The 21,562-nt window shown below is 33.0% G+C and overlaps 1 protein-coding gene across 2 annotated transcripts; it reads right to left on the bottom strand.

The window, feature by feature from the left end:
* Positions 1-12,235: 12,235 nt before the first annotated feature.
* LOC127084478 (tRNA (cytosine(38)-C(5))-methyltransferase 2) lies at positions 12,236-15,563 on the bottom strand. 2 transcript variants are annotated; one of them, XM_051024938.1, is made up of 10 exons: positions 15,397-15,563; positions 15,204-15,314; positions 14,959-15,052; positions 14,766-14,884; positions 14,552-14,674; positions 13,817-14,153; positions 13,587-13,681; positions 13,091-13,153; positions 12,859-12,923; positions 12,236-12,674 (listed from the first exon to the last, which is right to left on the bottom strand). In XM_051024938.1, exons 1-10 carry the CDS (start codon positions 15,448-15,450, stop codon positions 12,599-12,601), a joined length of 1,137 nt encoding a protein of 378 aa, XP_050880895.1. In that variant the 5' UTR covers positions 15,451-15,563; the 3' UTR covers positions 12,236-12,598. The 2 variants fall into 2 exon arrangements, with proteins under 2 accessions (XP_050880895.1, XP_050880903.1); XM_051024946.1 differs by lacking the exon at positions 15,397-15,563 and having other exon boundaries at positions 14,766-14,876; positions 15,204-15,319.
* Between the last annotated feature and the right edge of the window lie 5,999 nt (positions 15,564-21,562).

The raw sequence follows: 21,562 nt of genomic DNA on the forward strand, positions 1-21,562 counted from the left end.
CACATAACTAGATCTCCAACCTTCAGTGGAGACTCTACTAAGTTTGAATGGAGGATGAGTAGGATGTATACTCATGTCATAGGCCTTGATTACGAGTTGTGGGATATTCTAAACGACGGCATTGATATTCCAGTTAATGGAGTTGGAATAGTGTCTGACAGAAAAGCTCTCACACCAGCTCAGAAAAAGGCTTATATAAAACATCATAGAGTTCTAGGCATCTTGGTTGATGCCTTACCTCATTCATAGTATATCAAAATCATTGACAAATATACTTCTAAGACCATTTTCAATTCCATATGTGCTACTTGTGAAGGGAATCAACAAGTTCGGGAAACTAAGGTTAACCTTCTGGATCAGCATTATGAGTTGTTCAAAATGAAGGAAGATGAAGACATTGAAATCATGTTTTATAGGTTTTAAGTTCTTGTTTTTGGACTCTAAGTTCTGAACAAGAGTTATACTACGTCTGATCATGTCAAGAAGATTATTATGAGTCTTTCTGTCAGATACAACCCCAAAGTGATAGTTATATCGGAGGTTAAAGACTTAAACACATTAAGTCTTGAGAGCCTTGTCAGTAATCTTCATAGCCATGAGATGGAGCTCAATGGAGATGAAACTATCAAAAATTTAAAGCCTTTTGTTTTGAAATCTATTACTAAAACTGCAAAAGCTCCTCAAGTTCGAGAGTATGTAGAAACTTCTCACGCAAAAGATTCTGAAGACGACTAAAATGATGAGGAAATGGCATTCATCATTAAAATATTTTAGCATCTGACCAGGAAGAACAAGATATTCTCTGACAGAAGTAGTGGCTTCGAAGGATTTGGCTCCAAAGAAAAGAAGGATGATCAAAAAGGATGTTTCAACTACGAGAAGCTTGGTCATTTCATTGTTGAATGTCCTGAGCTACAAAAGCACAAGCCAAATAAGGGAAGCTTTCAGAAGGATAACTTCAAGAACAGATTCAAGAAAAATCTCGTGGCAACATTGGGTGAACTTGACAACGAGGAAAACTCTGAAAATGATGAAGAACAAGTCAACCTTGCATTGGTGGCTTTTACATCTTTAGAAGCAGAATCTGACTCAGATTCTGGCTCAAATTATGAGGAAGAGGATGAGGTATTTTCTAAACTATCTCGTTCTAATTTAATTACTTTTGTTCAAGAGCTTATGGGAAGATGTCAAGAGAAATCCAAACACATGAAAATACTGAAAAATCAACATGATCTTTTGAAAGATGAGTTAAAGGTTGTTCAAAATAAAAATGAAGCTCTGGAGAAACATCGTATTGCTCTAGTAAATGAAGTGTTTAATAAACCTCTTAATGAGCATGAAATGGCTCTTTAATATTTTCTCAAAAATGGCTTCAATAGAACTATACTTACTTCCATGATTTATGGAGTAAGTAGAAGCAATGGATAAGGTCTTGGTTACTCTAAGAAATCACTTAATCCTAGGTTTGAGACCTTAAGTAAACCATCAAATCCTTATTCTTCATGCTCTGATCAGAAAGGGGTTGACTCTTATTTTGTACCTGTTATTGAAAATGCAGAGGTTCAAATACAATTAGAACCTAAAACTGTTGAGTCAAAGGTTTTGAAGAAACCATAGCCTAAAACTCTAAAGTTAAGGGTTTTGAAGAAGCCAAAACCTAAGACAGTAAGAGCTAAGGTTATGAAAGGTGCAGAACCTAATGCAAAGGTCTATTTAAGACAACAAACTTTTAAATTAAAAATCTTGAATAGTCCTAAACCCTATCATATGAGAGCAAAGGTACAAAACAAGAAGAAACCTATCAGAACTAACCATAAAGGACCAATAAGATCATGGTACCTAAATATTAAATTGTCTTTCTTAGATATGTGTTTCAAGGGAGAAGCAAAACAACAACCATGCTACCTGAGCAGTGGGTTCTCATGACATATGATAAGAGAAAAGCTTATGTTCCAAACCTTAACTCTGAAAGAGGGAGGAACTGTGGGATTTGGAGGAAACCATAAATGAAAGATCACTGGTATGGGTACTATTTGTAACTCCTCTATTTCAATTAATAATGTTTGGTTTGTAGATGAACTTAAACATAACTTACTGAACATTTTTTTAATATGCGGCAATTAATTCATGATGTATAATATAGTTGGGTTAATGAATTTGACATGTCATTTTTTTATTTAAGAAACAATTTAATACTTCAATAACTATTATAATTTAACATTAAATAAATTGGGTTGGGTTTGAGTGACTTCAGGGCGCCAAAGTCACCGTGACTTTGTGTCTGTCTCTCACTAGAAATTGTTTTCTCTCATTCTTTTTTCCTCCTTTTTTTCACTTTCTCTTTCATCAAAAACAACCAAAGTCACCCAAAGTTACCAAAGCCAAAGTAAATGAATCCTTTTCCAAATAAATTAAACAAGTTAAAATATAGGTTAGAAATTTGTTAGAGGGATAGTGAAACTCAAAGATGAAGCTCGAAGACGAAGAAGACAAAACTCGAAGAAAGGAAAATTGAAGACCGGCGTGTAAAGTTTCAAATCGAAGACCAAATTGTTTCCAACATGCATTTGCTTTCTTGAATCTATATCTAAGATCGAAGCTAAGCGAAAAATGAAGAAGGTGAAAATTCTAAATTTGAAATCGAAAACTTTAATGTAATGTCTAGTAATGGTGGAATCTCGAACATTTACGATGCACCTTAGTTTGAGACTAAAGAAGATCCTAAATTTTGGTTAAAATATGTTGTTTTTTACACTAAATAATAAATTGATATAAAATATTATTTTTATCGGTCTGATATGCTATATGTATTAGTGTGGTTTATTTAAATGAAATGTTATAGGATTTATGTTCTTTGTAGTTTATCAATTGCGTTATAATAGGGTATTTATGGTAAATATTTTGGAGATCATGTTTTTATTCTTGTGTTATGCTTTGTGTGGTCCAAACATTATTATATTATATACAAAAATTCAACCATTTAGTTTTGTCAATGCATTGGTACTGTTATAATATATGTTTTTAGTTGATGTTTTTTCAATTATGTTGTCTTATATGTCAACTTAGGCAAACACAATTAGACAAAGAATTAATCATGTGGGCTTTGCTTCAATACCTTTTTAAGCTTTTATGTAAATGGAAAAGTAAATAAAATGAATTTGAAATAGAGTGTGGATTTTATCATCATCCTAAAATTTAATTTCAGTGTGGACTTAGACCTCTCAACAATGATATATATATATATATATATATATATATATATATATATATATATATATATATATATATATATATATATATATATATATATATATATATATATATATATATATATATATATATATATAATATATATATATATATATATATATATATATATATATATATATATATATATATATATATATATATATATATATATATATATATATATATATATATATATATATATATATATATATATATATATATATATATATATATATATATATATATATATATATATATATATATATATATATATATATATACTAAAAGTTGGGAAATACCTAAATGATTATGAGTGTGTTGATATTTATGTTGAGCATATTATAAATGAACGTATTGTCTTAACATAATGGAAATTAAAGAAGAATGTTGAACCTATACATGAATCAATACATATTGCATATATCATTGTTCATCTCTGAACATACTTTATCAAGTGATGACCTGAACTCTAGTTTCTTCATAGAGTCAGTTGGAGTACAATTGCTAATTCCTTTTGTAGCAAAGCATTTTCAAACTAGGCTTTACCTAACCTAACAATTTGGTGAAACATCCCAACGTCTCTTTTGAAGCTTCTCAACGGACTCTACAGTGTTGTATCTTCAATGATTATTTTTCTTCTCTATTTAAGGAGCTAAAAGACTTAAAGAAAAAACTGGAACATACACACGTATACACGTTAAACATGCAAAAAGAAACAACGATTGACAACTAAAGAGAAGTTACTATGTCAAAATTTTAGCACAAGTTAAACTTAGGATTTCCTATCCTTATATATCTTAGAAATCCCTAAGTCTTAAAAGAGTCATATTGCATTGTATTATTTATACACATGTGATAGTATATCAAGTGTATTCACCCAACAATCATTTACCTATTAGGTAGATTGTTATATGTCGCTTACTAAGTGTTTGAGCAAGGAAGTCTCAAGCTTTTGTGTTTGAGCAATGAAGTCTCATACTTATGTGTAAGACCCCAATTTTGATCATAAGATCCCTCATGTTATCTCATCATATGCATTGGCATTGGGAGCACACCTTGGCATCCTCCTTACCCCTCATTCATTGGGTTTGCATTGGGAGAGATCACCGAACATATTTGATTGTATCATACTTCATTTTTCTTTATTTACTAACCAAAATACCAAAAATATGTCATTGTATAGTTTAACTCTTTTTGTAGGCAGTGCACATCCTCGCCTATGCTCTATCAAGCTCATATTTAGGATTTGAGACCCTCAATGCAAGGAGCTCAATCAAAAAATGGTTTAATATGGCTCTAAGTATCATATATAGATACCCATGATCTTCACATGTTATTTTTATCAAGAAATCATCAAGAGTTTGGAGTTTGTTTGCCTTGGAAACCCTAATTCATCTGGGTATCTTGTGTGACTTCTTCCACAAGTCTCTTCACCAATTGATCAAATATTTCAAGGGATACTTCACATTATATCATCTTATGCATATATGATCCTCCATGATTCCCAAAAGTCAAGAGAATATCAAGCTAGCAAGTTGGTTCATGGTGGTTGACCAGAGGAATTCAACTGGTCAAAATTGGGGTTCCCTATACCCTATCTCCTACAATTTTTATCATATGAAAATGATTCCAAGAGCAACTTTACTCTAAATTAAATTACAAACAATTTTCATGTTAAGGTAAAGATCTAGTTTTTCTTGGGAAGTCATTTTTTATGGTGAAAGATTATAGATCATTTTGTCTAAACCCTAATTTGAAGGTCAAATTCCCAAGATCATAACTTGCTCATTTGGTATGAGATAAAAGCCATTCAAATTGCATGATCAAATTCAAGATGTCTAATTCAACTTTTATGTTTGGAGGAAGTGCAAATTCAACTTGCAAATGCATGTGCCAAGAGGAAACATTATAGGTCATTTTGGGTCAATACCATTGAACAAGTGATTTTCCTTAACTTCTAAAATTCATAACTCCTTCATTCTAAAACCAAATTAGGTCTAATTTGTGACCAAATTGAAGGTATTTTAAAGAGCTACAACTTTGATGAAGGAACTTTTATCATTTGAAACCCATAGAAAAAGTTATTCAAGGTGTAAGAAGTGAACATATGGCTTAGTACTTAGAGTTTTTTTTGATATGTTTGATTTTCCAAACTTCCACCTAAAAATTCATCATGATCCAAGCTTCAAATGAAAAAGTGTTCAACATGAAAGTTGTTCCTCTTGTTCTAACCTTTCCCAAAAGTCTAGAATTATCTCATTTGGACAAAGTATGAGGCACTTGCGCATGGCTTAAAGTTGAAGGATCATTTGGAAGATTTGAAGTTCCACTTTTCATACACGAGTGCATGGCTTCACAACATGATTTCAGCATGGCTTACACTCATTTTTGGACCTAAGCGCATCACTTAAGGGGCCTATCACACGTCCATGCAAGAGAGATTTTCAAATTTTTCCAAAAATGGAAGTGTGCAATTATCAATCCCATTGGCCTATAAATAGAAGCTCTCTTGCTCAGAAATAAGGACCTCATGCGCCAACTTTGATTCAGCAACCCTAAACCCTCACCATTAAAGGATAAGCTTGAAGATTTTCTTTGAAAATCGAGTTTAAATCTCCCACTATTTTTGAGATTGAAACTCCAAGAGTCCATCCCTTTCCTTGATTCATTTCCACTCCATCAAGCATCTGAAGCAAGACCAAGCATAATTGAGAGCAAGATCGTGTCAATCTGAAGCTCCATTAAAGGTGATTTTTTAGATTTTTTTCACTATTCGGTTCTCTCTTATTTCTCCACTATTCTTGTTGATTTTGGTTGTCTGAAGTCCTACCAATTTAGGCAACAAGATTGAGTTGCTTAGAGGTCAAATCGAAGCAACTGAAATCATGATCCTCAAAATTCAGCTCCCTGTATCTTCCTATATACTTGGAGTTAGACAAAATTGAGGTCAGATTCGAGCTCCTGAGCATTTTTTCTTTAAATCCATGTCTTGCTTTTTCATTTTGGTGATGGTTGAAGGTGGACCAGTCCGGTGAGGTCCACCGGAGAAGAAGACCGGAGCTCTGGCAGCGACGGTGTGTTGGCATGTCTCTGAACCACATGATCCATTTGAATTGTTTTAATCTCACGCGTTGGTTTTAATTACCACATGTGTAGTGTTGTTGACTCAAGACCACATGGAACGCGCGCTAGGGACCATCTGATTTGCCACCTCAATTAATGAGGGAGATCAGATGGTCCACGTATTTTTGTAATTTCTGATATTCATTTTAATTGCTTTATTTTCATTAATTCATATTAATTTTAATATTGATCCAGAAAATATGGGACTTTCACCAAAAATTTCCAAATATTTTTCTCTTTCATTTTCTAAATTAAAATTATTTTTTGGATCAATATTAATATTTTTCATGATTTTATTGTTTTTGTGCATATTTTTAATTGTTTAAAAATACTTTTGCATTTCCAAAAATAATGAATTCTTTTCTCCAAGGCCTTTTGACCTTGTTTGACCTATGATAAATCTCTTTGCCATTTATTTGGTGTTTTGAAAAAGTTTTAGGTTTTTGATCAAACATAATTTAATTTAATGCATTTTTAATTGATTTTTAATTGTTTAATTGTGAATAAATTGTGTTGAGCTATTTTTATTGACTTGTGAAGTTTGACTATTGTGTTTGAGGCCTTGATCAAGGTTGATTTGACTTTGTTGGATTAAAATCATTGGATTTAGGGGATTGATGAAAGGTATATTTCATCTCCCAAAATGAATGAATGATTTTAATTTGATAAAATCCTTCCCTTGTCCAATTTGTGTTTGTCTCATTTCCCCTCCCTCTTCATCTTTGATCCCCTTCTATCTCATTCATTCCATTCACCTATGATATCTCTATATTCTAAGACCAATTGGTTGATAAATCAATACAACTATGGATGAGATTAGGTCCCCCCTTTTGCCATTTTCTTTTAAGTGTGATATATTTTAGGAGTATGGTTCATTATACCATATCTCTAACATGCATTAACACTAAAAATTCTATTGCCCGACCTCAGATAGTTGTGACTTCTACATAAGTCCAATTAGGATTGCTTAACATATCGCTAAATTTTGACCCGAAAGCATAGCATTATAGTAAGTGAGATTGTAAGTCTCCCTCCTTTCATGGTATTGTGTGGAAACTTGGCCTTTTTTCCTTCCTTTGGAAGATGTCTTGGTTCAAGGATCCATGCTTGTGAATAGAGGGTTGAGTGTTCTCCAAAGAATGACTTAAACAAATTGAAAAGCAAAAACAATACTAACATATAATCAACTAACATTTGACTAACTTTTAATTTCAAGTCATTTACTTTATGCACTTTAAATTCCAGCCCTTTTATCATTTGTCATTATTCATATCATTTAACTTGTTTATTTTAATGTCATTTTTACTTTGCTCACTTGAGCTTTATATTGTGATTGCATATATTTGTTTGTGTACCTTATTTGTGTTTGTGGTCTTAGGACCTTAATGTACATAATAACAACAAAAACCCTTAAAAAATGTTTGTGTAGACTGTTGGATTTGATATGAGACTTGGACTTAGAATTAGGCAACGCTCCCTATGCAAAAGGACTTGACCAATGCCAACTTTTCTGAAGCCAAGTCATTGAGATTTGAACTTTCATTTGATGCAAGTATTGAGATCCCTCTTGAGTTCATCCGCTACATGGTCTTGATGCAAATGTTACTTTGAACCTGTGTCTAATGCCTATTTCTGAGCCATTTAAGGAGTATGTCATTTGATACATGGGAGTTTAAGAAGAAGACTATGAAGTTGCTAGCTTGGATGTGACTATCTTTATTTGATATCTTGCTCTTCATCTTACTTGCTTATTGATATTGCTTGATTTTAAAGTCCAAAGGAAAAGTGAGTTTCTATATGACATTCTTGTCTATTGGATTGCATTCCACATGTCAGATATTTTCAACTCTTAACTTTTAAATGTTTGCTTAGGATTAGTCTCTTCATCTCCTCCCACTTCTTAAATTTCAAATCTCTCCCATCTTTCAAAATCTTCTTTGCTTGTGATTTTTTTTTAAACTTAGACTTTATTGCAAATTAAAAACTTTGGCCTTATGTCATTGCATTTTTTTAAACTTCTTTTCTTAATACAAACTTGTAAATGAACTTAACCATACTTGACTTAAAATTTCAAAAGACAAAAAGAACTAACACTCATTCAAACTCTTTTAGGCTTTTTGGGTCTCTTTCAAACTTAAATTTTTGTTAAAAGCAATTCATTCATTTTGAAATTAATACCACGAACTACGAGGTTTTTATCCCTCATTTTGTGTTGGTACGTAGGCACAAGTCTGAAGGTCTTATCAAACACAAAAATATAATTAATGAATTCTTTTCTCATCCCCACACTCTATTTATTGCAAACATCTTTTATGCCAAAACACACACACACACACATAAAAAAGGGCTTCCTAGGAGTACCTAGGACACTTTGGATGCTAACACCTTCCCTATGTGTAACCAACCCCCTTACTTGTAATCTCTACCATTTTATTAGTTTTGATTTGAAAACTTATTATCTTTGAGTTTTGTTCGTACTTTTCCCTTTTCCTTTGGAAACAATAAAAGCGTGGTGACGACTCTGGTTTTATTGACATTAAGTTTATCCGTAGCTTAAGGGTCATGAATTTACCGCTACATAAATTAAGTGGTGACTCTGCTGGGGAGTAGTCCTCAGTGGGTTTAGCCTACTTTTTTGTGTATAGAATTGTATATTTGATGTTTGTATATTTGTTTGTGTGATATAATCTGTTTGTTGTGCTTGGTGATCTCTGAGTGGTGAGATAAGTTCTAACCCGAACTTGAGTGCAATTAAGATAGGAGGATGGTATAGTCATGTTCGACTTGTGTGGAGTAGTCCTTAACAAGTTGACTTGAGACCCATCTGCTCAGTGGAGACCCTTTTGGAGTTATGAATGTCACACAAGTTATTTGTGGTTAGACATTACTTTCTCTGATTTGGGGTCCGAGAAGCTGAGGACCGTAGAACATTTAACCCAACTTGGCCTATTTAGAACGTAGTGCAGAGACTGTTCAGGTGTAGACTTGATAACAGTTGTTACGCGATACTACACTCAGACGAGTTTCTCTTGAGAATATTATGGGTTGATGAGTCAGTCATCCTAACCTGTAATATCCGATAGATGGAATTAAGACTTTGGGAACTTTTTAGAACATGATCTACAGGTTTTTATCCTTAGTACACTCCTTTGGGATGGTTCTTAACATGACTCCATGCTCGTGACTCACAACAAACCCTTTGATTCTTGGTTGGTCCAATCAAGTCTTGTCAATATCAATGGAACTTGGGTGTTGATAAGGTGAAAACCATAATCCACCAAAATAGATGATTAATCTTGACAATGACTTGATTCATCCCTTGACCTTTGTTTGTTTGCCTTGTGTGTGATCCCTTATTTGTGATTGTTGCATTCATGCATTCATGCACATCATGACACTCATCACACGAAAATAACTTCAAGGAATTGAGGTTTTATTTGCAAATATTTTCAGACCATGGATTATGGACGAAGGAACACTAAGAAGTACAGTTTCAGATGCCCGAATTTGAATGAGTTAAGGAAGCTATCATCTTTTGTATTAGATCCCTTGGACATCAAACAACGTCATGGGAAGCTTTTGTCTGTGTTATATGCTGATGTAGTCGAAGGACTCTTGAGTGTGTTGGTTCAGTTTTATGATCCTCTCTACTGTTGCTTCACTTTTCCCGATTATTAGCTTATGCCTAAGTTGGAGGAATATGCCCATCTCTTGGGAATACCTGTTTCTGACAAAGTGTCGTTTAGTGGATTGGAAGAGATTCCCAGATCTCATATCATAGCTGAAGCTCTTCATCTGAAGAAGTCTGAGATTGAGGCTCATTGGGTGAAGAAAGGAGGAATGTTTGGGTTGACTTCTGAGTTCCTCATAGGGAAAGCTACTGCCTTTGCCCAAGTCGGTAGTGTGGATGCTTTCGAAGCCATCTTTGTGTTGCTCATCTATGGTTTGGCTTTGTTCCCTAACATGATTGTTTTTGTATTATTTCGGAATAACTTTTATTTTTTTGCATTCAAACTCACCACATCCCCCATTGTTATTTTTTATACTTGCACAACCATTGTTTTGTTAAATATCAGTCTCGGTGGAATCAATATCTTTTTATTATTACGATACTATCAATACACTTGTCGAGAAGTCATCAACTGATATTTCCACGTCCAAGGAACGCAACATAACTCTTAATCGAATAATAAGGACCATCAAGAATAGTATAAACGACACTAAATTCGACCGAAATTCTGACACCCGACTTGCAGACTCTTGTTAATGTAGCCTTTATTGTGGCACCTCTTTGCAGTTTTTTTTCTGTTCTCCTACTACATATTGAGAATCATTTGTCATAGTTTCAATTGTATATGTAGCTTCGTCGCTACTAGATGAAGAAAGAGCCATATATCAAGACATAAAAAATCAACATCAAGACACAAACATCATCAACAATAGCATCATCAAGACAATGGCATCATCAAGAACAATGACATCATCAACACAATGACATCAACAACAATAGTGGCATCATCAGCACAATGACATTAACAACAATATGACATCATCAACAACAATGATATTAACAACAACAATAGCATCATCAACAACAATGACATCAACAACAACATATACATAAACATCAGTGGCATCATCAACACAATGACATTAACAATTACAGATATATAAACAAAAATGGAAAATGATGGTATTGTAGATGCATGGGGAAAATGTTTACGTACCAAAAACATGACGAATAAGTAAAAAAATATTGTCATAATCTTTGTGTTCCTCCTTGACAGCTAAGCCAAAGGCTAGTCAAGAACGAAGAACAGAGTGTCGGCTCCTTCCTCGATAGTACGAAAACACAGAAGTTGGTTGACATGTTGTTTCTTTAGGTTTGAAGATGATGTTGTATGTTTCGTTAGAGTTGAAATTGGTTTTGTTTCGTTAAGGTTGAAAATGGTGTTGTTTGGTTAGAGTTGAAAATCACATTGTTTCGTCAGGGTTTATTTCTTAATGGAAATGAAAATATGAAATTGAAGAGACAAGTTAACAAAATATGTTTAAAGTGATTAATTATATCAATACAGTTATTTATCAAAACTATTGTGATATATGATGAAACTTTATAAAAAACACCAGATTTTAAGCAATTAATTTTTTTCTAAATAATGAAAAATATATTATAACGGTGTTTTTAGACAACCGTGATAATATAAGATTTATATTTAAATAGTCTTTGGTGTGTTTTTGTAAGTTGATGTGTTTTTGTTTTTCCTTTATGTATCTTTTTTTAGATAAAGTTCTTAAATGTTGAATTTCATTTAATTTTAGTCCCTAAAATTATAATCCGTAGAAAAAATCCACAGATTTTAGGGACTAAAACCAAAAGAATTTTAACATTCAAGAATTTTTTCCAGAAAAAAAAAAAAGATACATAGACGAAAGACAAGAACACACCAACTTACCTATACCAAAAAATTATTTAAACTTAAGATTTACATTAATGATATTTTATAAAAAAAACATCAGATTTTAAGTAATTAAATTATTTTAAAAATTAGAAAATATATAACGGTTAGTTTAAAGAGCCGTAGTGATATAACTTTCTTTTTTAAAATAAAAATGAAAATCGATACTAAAATATTGAGGAAATCACAAATTAGTGATATAACTTTCTTTATTTTAATATCACTATATTTGTTTTAAAAACTCCTGGTAATTCTGGTTTGATTCACTAATTCTGAACCATTTAACTAAACCCATATATATATATATATATATATATATATATATATATATATATATATATATATATATATATATATATATATATATATATATATATGGGTTTAGTTAAATGGTTCAAAATTAGTGAATCAAACCAATAATTTTGTCAGGTTTGGTTACCAATATTCTTATTACAAATATGTATAATACCAGATCCTATCCTTTGATCTGCAAGATACTTGGCATGCACATTTTAACTCTACAAACCTCAAATTACATTTTTTGCATTCCCCTCAGTCAGTTTTAAAAACAATGGTCACATTATTCTACACTAGAATTATGAATTCTGCAGTAAAAGTACTCAAACTCAGGCTTTGATTACCATGGTTGAAAGAATAACTCACAGCATTGTGTCACAGCTTACAAGGTCTCACTGTCTTTGCATAATAGGCCCTGGGTAGAAACTCTCTGCTTCTTCTGTTGAATGGATAGTATGATTGAAAAATCACTACGCTTCAGTGAAAAGATAATGAAGTAAGGGAGCAACGACCGATATGCTTAAACTGTTCCCGAGCAATGCATACCTGTGTAGAAAGAACACTGTTTATATTTTAAAAATCAAAATAAATCTACGAATGTCAATGCAACTCGGCACTCACCGAACCAACTAATTAATCATACAAAGCAGAAAAAAAAATGAAATTACAGCGACAAACCCATTCTACATAGGAATGTAAAAGTATTGTTTAAGCAAACAAAACACCATACCGTTGTTTGAGACTGACGTGTTCTGGAAACTCAAAATCTTCAGGAAAGGAATGTAGGTTTGCAACCTAGTTGGAGGATGATAAATACCTTTTAAATTAGTAATACTGCTTGAAATCTAAACAATAGAATTTTATAGGCACATACATTCTTGTGCATGTGTTCATGTTTCCGCATGTAGGCAAAGATTTACAAAAATGCATGATATCCCTGAGAATATAGAAAACCCACTCACCTCTCTTGGTGTAAAGTACCTAAGTCGCTGCTCCTTGAGTGATGTTTTGTCCCTCTTCATTGGCTGCACATTCATTCGTATGAGAATCGCTACAAAGTTATGAGAAAACTATTTCTGTGCTATCACTGCGAATATTCTTTTCTTCATGAAAAGGAAAGAGAAAAAAAACTGAAACTACAAGGTGGTTTGAAAAAGTGTATGAGAAGAAACATCATACAACTGTAACATAATAATTGTATTATGTCTGAATCGGTATTTAAAACTGCATATTTTATGTCAAAATACGGAGACACTTTTAACGTCAAATGGATAATAATTCCAAAGTTTGTATTGTTAATCTATCCTTTCACAAAACTGAGAATAGCTACCAAACATAAGATGTCGAGGATGATTATTAAGCACAGAATAGCAGCCGAGTGCTTCAAAGGGATAAATGAATTGCAGTGTTATGTCGTATGCATATGGTCAAGAAAGGTTTTCATTAAGAATCTCTAACCTGAACAGTAGCCAAAAGGGAGCCAGTTCCCTTCACATATCTGTAATAACTTTTCGTAAAACAGCAGCAGCGCTTTGAATCAGGGTACACAACATCTAAGCTCTTTTAAGGAAAGGGGTCTGGTCCAGAGAGAATATAATTGAAGCATAATTTTTCTTGGGAATAAATAGTGTTTAGTTATAGCATGATGATTAAAATATGTCCAAAACCAATAAATGGGATAAGGATACCCATAGCACTTCCCCACCGCTCTAACAAGCTTGGGTGAACGTAATACTTGTCTAAAGGGTCGTATTCATTCTCGTTATCTTCTCCTGAAGTTCTAGAAATGTCATTGGACACACCGGTCGTCGAAGCCGCAGATTCAACATCTGTATCATTGCTAGGATTCTTTAATACAAGAAACTTCTCAATAGGTTGACATGACTGCAACAAATTGTGTCTATCCTCTAGTGATAAATCATCTTCCTTAGAGTCTACATTGAAGGGCTCAAATAATGGCTTTGGAGATTGAATTAGCTGGCGGTTCAAAAATTCATTTCCAAAAGATGACGGTTTTCTCTTAGCCTGAAAAAATTAAACACATTCAAGTCCACTATCAAATACTCATAAGCCAAAAGGTCACAAACTCATAAGCCAAAAGGTCTACAGCTTCGACTAACAAGAACCCTAGTTAAAGAGAAAAACTAAATCTACATTTGCCATCTCCGTCTCTGAAATGTGAAATAAGCCATTGTTAACACAGCTTGCAAATCAAGTAATTAAGAACAACTTTCTTCACGAGACTACGGTGTAAATAAAGATCCAGCAGCAACAAAAAGAGTATTCCAACTATATGAACATATACCAAATTATATTTCCTGAAACAACCGATTCCTTGATGATATGAAATACAACCCAAATCTTTTGAAACAAGCATTAAAACTTCAGAAGAGAAGAATAGTACAAGGCTAAAGAAAACCTACCAGACAAAAATAACGGGGCCTAGAATATGGAATTCCAAACTGTAAAGGGCTGAGAATGAACTCTTGTGTGATAAAATTAGTTTTCTCCAGTATTTCAATCAGTTTTGCATGCGTATCCGATGTCTATAGCCAGAAAGGACAGAAAAGGAATCAGAAACCATGAATGAAACTTATTTAGGGTCTTAGTCAACCTATTGAATTGAAGAACACAAACCTCAAATCCGACAACATTTTCCACAAACAACATACTAGGAGGCTGCAATAAGAATGGGATGAGCTCAAGAATCTGAAGAAAAGAAAACGCCCGGGCATCCCCAGTGTCCTTCTGGAGACCTAACACAAATTATTGAGACACATTTTGCTTACAGAATTAAATAAGTTATCGTAGAATGAGATGAAAAATTCACCTTGTCGCGTGTAAGGTTGACAGGGAGGGGAAAGAAGCCATGCATCGGCCGCATATTTGTCTAGATCAGCAGCAGTTAGGCATTGAATATTTCCCTAAGTAAGCCAGCACAAATAAATCTCAATCAGGTAGAACAGAAATTAAAAAGTAATAAAAATGTCACTTGAAAAATGAAACACCATTTGAAACTACAGAATTTACAGCAGAAAAGTAATAAAAATGTCAAATGGGAAAATAATCGGAAACCTGATAAGGACGATGAGAAAAGTTATGTTGGTAAACGTCATTTGCAATGTTATTGATTTCAAATGCTTCGATCACTTGCGCGTTCACTTGGGCTTTCATCAGCGAGTATCTCTGATAGAACAAAACAAAACAAACCAAAAATTCAATTTGCAAATTGGTATAAAAATGATTAAGAGTTCGATTGGGTGCTTACCATGCCGCCGATTCCACTGTAGAACTCAAGTACTCTCTGCATCTCTTTCCCCATTATTGCTGCTTGCAACAATCAAGCAACTTCCCACACTTACAAAAATCAATGACCCAAACCACTAGGGTTAGGTACCGTATAATTTCTTTTCAATAAACTCTTATTAATTTTAAGTTGTAGTTATTACTTCCTCCCGTTTTTATTATAAATTGGTTTTTTAAAAAATATTTTATATTATAAATTGTTTTATAATATGAATGAATCATTATTATTTTTTAATTATATATATTTTTTTCAATTATGTCAATTTATCTTTTCAATATCATTAAAGAATAATAATTTTGTAAAATCTTTCGTTAATTTCTCTTTTTATATCATAATTATTATATTTATTAATGAGATTAATTACTATACACTGTCAGTGTAAAAAGTTTTACACCGTCGGTTCATCACTATCACCCGTTTGTATTACTTTATAGATTTTTAAAATAAAAGTCAAACTTCTTTTAATATCCAACGTCTATAATTAACTGATGGTGTAAAACCCTTTTACACCGACAGTGTATTTCAATTAATCTCTTTATTAATACGTATAAAAAGTCAAAAACGATTTATAATAAAAAACGAATGAAATATTATATTATACTTATTTGTATTAACAGTTTAAGATTTTTTTTAATAAGATATTTTAAAAGTTCATTTTAGAAAATACACTTATCTCAGGTCTTTCTTAATTGTCAAGGATTATTAGAAAGACTTTGAACCACAATTAGAGAATATGTTTTTATCCACAAGTTGAGTAAGTCTTTTTTTAAGTAATTGTGATAGCTATGATCACAAGAAAGGAAACGTCATTAATGTAGCACGTACTTCGAATCAAGTTATCAAATTTAAAAATCTTTGTTCCACTCAAGGCAAGGATCTATTTTATTTGAATGAGCTTGATTCGGTTTCTGACACTGGGTACAAATATGACCTTGCTCTCCACAATTGAAATATATCACAACTGCACCCTTGCATTCATTAGTACGATGATCCATTTTACCACACTTAAAACACTTCACGACAGTACATTGTGAAGCATGATGTCACAATCCTCCACACTTTAAACACGTAAGAGAAGTATGAGCATTTTCCTTACTTGTTCCTTTCTCACCTAAGATCTTTGGATGAAACTTATGTTTCCCCTTATCAGCTGGAGACACGTGAGGTTTTCCATGATATTGATTCCCATTTTTCTTCTCACTAGCAATCTTGTAGTGAGTAGCTCTGACACGACTATCTTCATCGTAGATCCTGCACTTGTTGACTAGCACAAAAAACTGACGAATCTATTGATCCCAATGAATTCCTTGATTTTAGGATGTAAGTCGCTCTCAAACCAAACACACTTCGACACTTCGGCTTCCACACCATTATAATGGGGACAAAATCTCACCAACTCTTCAAATTTAGCCACATAATTTGGAACAGTCATGGTTCCTTGCTTCAACTGCAAGAATTCAATCTCTTTCATACTACGAATAATAACCGGAAAGTACTTCTCCAAGTGATCTCAGTACATGTAGCTTCCAACCTCTGACGGGCATTATCCCACCAATACTTAGCCTCTTCTGACAACATATGTGTCCCAAACATAACCTTTTGAGCATCTATGCAAGCCATAACCTAGAAGGTCTTCTCGATTATCCCACCAATACTCAACCTCTTCTGACAACTTATGCGTCCTAAACATAACCTTTTGAGCATTCGTCCAAGCCATAACCTGAAAGATCTTATCGATTTCCTGAAGCCAACTTTAAGTACCCTTAAAGATAGGCATATTATTTCTCTGAAATTTTCCTAGCCTACGAAATTCATCAGCTACACCTGTCATACCCTAATTTTCAACCCTAAGATGCCATCATCATTTGTATCATTTGCATGACATCTAGCATCTTTGCACTACTAACCTATTGAAAATACAAAAAGATTTTCTACTTTGTTTGTCTTAAGCTAGGGTTTTGCACCAAGAGCTTTCAAAGATTGATCAACCAAGACTTGACATGAGTTTTAAAATTTCAAACTCCTCGTCCTTCCCAAGTAATCAAGTGACTTTCATCAATAAGAATCAATTTCAAGATCATTTCATCTCAAATTTATCAAGGCCAGAGTTCATCTAATACCCTAAACTAGGGTTTTGACCCAAAGACAACTGGTTGACTTTTTAGCCAATGCATGATCCCAAAGCTTTAAGTATGGTTCAAATACATCATAAGTAATCCATTCACATCATCCAATATGCCTAAGAGATCTCATTCATTAAAGATTGCAAGAATTGGATTCATCCGATACAAAGTCAACTGAGGCAAAGTCAAAGTTTGACTTTCGATATTTTTGGTCAACCATGGACTTCCCAACTCAAGGATAATGAAAATATGGTTGATGGATGCATTTGATCAAGAGTAAACAATAAATTCGAGGTTACTTGCAAAAAGGGCAAGATTTGGTTTTGTAAATTTTTCTAAGTTATGAAAAAATACATGTTCAAGTACCCATCTTTCCAAGGCCATAACTTGTGATCCATACCACCATTTTCTTTGCTCCAATGATCATATTAAAGTTCTTACTTCATACTTCAACTTTGTCCTTGATGATTGGTTCCCAAAAAATGCAAGGATTTCAAGTTATGAAGCCATGAAGTTGGTACCATAAAATTAAAACACTTAGAAAAACTTTCAACCATATTTGCCTTCAAAAAGTGGCTTACTTGATCATCACTTTTAAGCAAGATCCACATTGGTTCAAGGAAAACTCCCAACATTAAAGTTATAGAGGATGGTCTTATCTTTCCAAAAAGTCCAAGAGCATGAAATTATCATATTTGAGCTAGGAGTTTTGAAGAGTTGAAGTTGGCTCTCCAAATCTGAATTTTTGGTCATTTTCATGACAAATTCATCATGTAACCTTGAGCCAAAGCTATATGATCTTGCTTTACAGGCTATATTTCTTCTAAATATCACCTTAATAAGAATATTACACAAACCTTTGATGCATTATACAAGGGATTGAGTCATTGACCAATTCTTGATGCCATATTTGGAAGGTTTTGCAAAAAGCTTCATATCCATTTTGATAAAGGCCAACTTTTCCAACCACTCTTGCATTGAGCTTCTAACGTGTTTCTTCTGATCACACTTAACCTCTAAACCATAAGCAACATCCTAAAAGTACCTCTAAACTCCTCCTTTCACTCCATCTTTTCATCATGGTCCATTATGATTTTTTGTGCAAAATGAAACCAAGTCACCAAACTAGCATTCCAACTGAACCAAGATTGATTTCTTCAAGTTACATGAACCATATGGAGCCTCTATAAATAGAGAAACAAGCCTCATAACTTAATACACCAGAATTGGCACAAAAACTCCATTGTAGCAAATTCTCCAAACCTCAAACTTCCAAATTCCATTGTGCTTGTGTTTTCTCCAAACCAGCACTTCTAACAACTTCTAAACATCCATTAGAAGTTGTCCAAACACTTAAACAACTTCTGTAACAACCCTACCATCACCTTCCAAATCAGATTTTCATAAATTGTAACTTGATTTGGAAAGGAAGAATCAATCACCCTCAACTCAAGCCAGGCATTCAAACACCTTTCTAGAGGTGTAAGGAAGTTGTTCAGATCATAAAATCACATCTGGAACACCCCTACTCCAAAGGACGATTTTCATTTTTGAGGTATGTATTTATTTCTACAATTTATGATTTAAGGCACCATGTTGCATCATTCTTGTTACCATTACAATTGCCAAGATGTCAGGAACAAAATCCTTATGATCATTGGTCTTAATCGATGATGTTTGGAATTTAATTTTAAATTCAAATTTTAGGGTTCATATGCATTTTGTTTGATTTATGGATATTTATGAAAAACAAATGAAATGGTGAGTACCATTAGATTCCTTGCGAAATTCTAAGCAATTTTGGTCTTTACAACTTTTGATTTCGTTAAAAATTGAGAGAGTTAGAGTTTTAACAATATGTGAAAATGGTGGAAATTATGGACTGCGGGATGAATGAGGAAGATGAATTTTGGAGCCATTTTTAAATTTTAAAAGTCACTTTAATATATATTTTAATTGATATAACTGAATACATGAGTTGGCATTGCGCCCCAGTGGTAAAACATTGGTTTGTTAAGTTACTAGGCATGGGTTCAAAGATGGGTAGTGTAATGTTTTTTAGTTTTCATAACTTCATGATCCCTTAACATTTTTGACCCATTATTTTTGCCATGTGTTCGTGAGAATGTCTATTTTATGATGACACCAAAAAATCCCAAAAATATTATTTATTTCACCACCTTTTATTGGATGGAAAACATGTGTTTTAAGTGTTTTTTTAAGGCTCCTAATTGATTCTTTTGGCTTATGTCTTATTTGTTCTTGATGTTGAAAGTTTGTATGATTAAAGCATACTCTTTTAAATGTTGATTGTTATCCTTAACATGTTTGAACTTGATTATATTCATACAATGTATCAATTGATTCACCTTAAAAACATGCTTGAATGAATGGTTAGGAGGTGATTAGGTTTCCACTTAAGTTTGGTCTTATCATGAACTTTGATTCAAGTCTAATGTTTATTTTGTGAAGACTTATAATGTGATGCATGTTTGACCTAAATTGATTCATGTTGTATTTATCATGTACCAATGAATGATTTCACCATGTCAAATATGATTTTGTCTTCACCATCAATATGTTGTGTCTTGTGATGTTATGTGAAACTTCGTCATTGTCTTGTTTATGCTTATCTCAATGCCTAAAAACCATGATTAATATTGTCATCCATACCTCACTCATCTTGTGATTGCCATTGTAATTAGCCATATTTTGTGCCATAATATTAATGCATGATAAATCTTGTTATTGTTTATATCCAAGGGAAAAGAATCATGACATTATTGTCATTTTGCATGTGTGTGTTCATCTACATTCTATATAACTTTTCTTAATCCAAAAACTTCTAGATACAATCTTAGGTTCCCCTCAATTTAAACCTTAGGATTCTATCTCTCTCTCCTTCTTATAACCACTTTCATAATAAACTTTGACTTAGGTCATTGTTTCCCCTTTTATTTCTTAATCAAATGCTTCAAAACACTTAAGCATATTCAAAGATCTTTTCATAAGACCTAAAAAACACAAACTTAATTCAAACCCTTTTGCCACTTTGGCTTTTCCATGTTTAAAACTTTTTCATAAAAGGATTAGACATGAGTCATCCCTAGTTGAGATTTAAATCTCCTACCCCATAACATTGTTGAGATTGATATTGATTCTTTTCCATTTGGAAGAGGTATGTGGCATACTTCTTGATTCTATATCCAAGTGAAAGCCCTTCTTTCAATTTGATGCAAATATCTATCTTCCACATGTTTGTGGTGGTTTAAAAGTGAGTTTTCTCCTTAAGATGGCAATTTGTCTCTTTCTCATAAAATCAACCCCAACAAATCCCTTCTTACTTTTGAACCTGAACTACGAGGTTTTGATCCTTCACGGGCACGTAGGCATAAGACTCAATGTCTTTCCAAATCATAAAACAATAAAAAATATTATTTTTCTCATCTCCCCAGTCAAATAGCAAACAATTTTAAACCAAACACATATATTTAAAAGTTTCCTGTAGAGTACTACAGATGATTAGGATGCTAATACCTTCCCTTTTCATAACACACCCCCGTACCTTTAGAATCTCCCCCCCCCCCTTTTGCTTAGCTTAAGTTTAATCTTCTAGCTTTGCATATACATATTGGGTTTATTTTTGAATCTTTTCCCCTTCCCTTGGATAAATTAAAGTTCGGTGGTGATATTTTGATTCATGAGTCAAGTCTAATCAATAACTTAGTCTCCGATTCTTCACCGCGACAACACCATGTTGATTTTGATTCGCCTGCAAAGCTACATTTGTATGCGCCATCACATGAGTCATTGCTCTCAAAGCATCAGCAATCACACAATCATTCTTTCTAACCATTTCTTTCTGCACAATCAGCCAAAACAAATTAACTAATCGTAAACAGTAAAGCAAGCATCGATTAACGAAATAAGCATAGACAATGTTTCACACATATGTCGCGCATAAAAGGTCACAGAATTAATCACAACATAGACCGAATAGATTG

Source organism: Lathyrus oleraceus, chromosome 1, assembly GCF_024323335.1.
Source record: "Lathyrus oleraceus cultivar Zhongwan6 chromosome 1, CAAS_Psat_ZW6_1.0, whole genome shotgun sequence".
Classification (NCBI taxonomy): domain Eukaryota; kingdom Viridiplantae; phylum Streptophyta; class Magnoliopsida; order Fabales; family Fabaceae; genus Lathyrus; species Lathyrus oleraceus.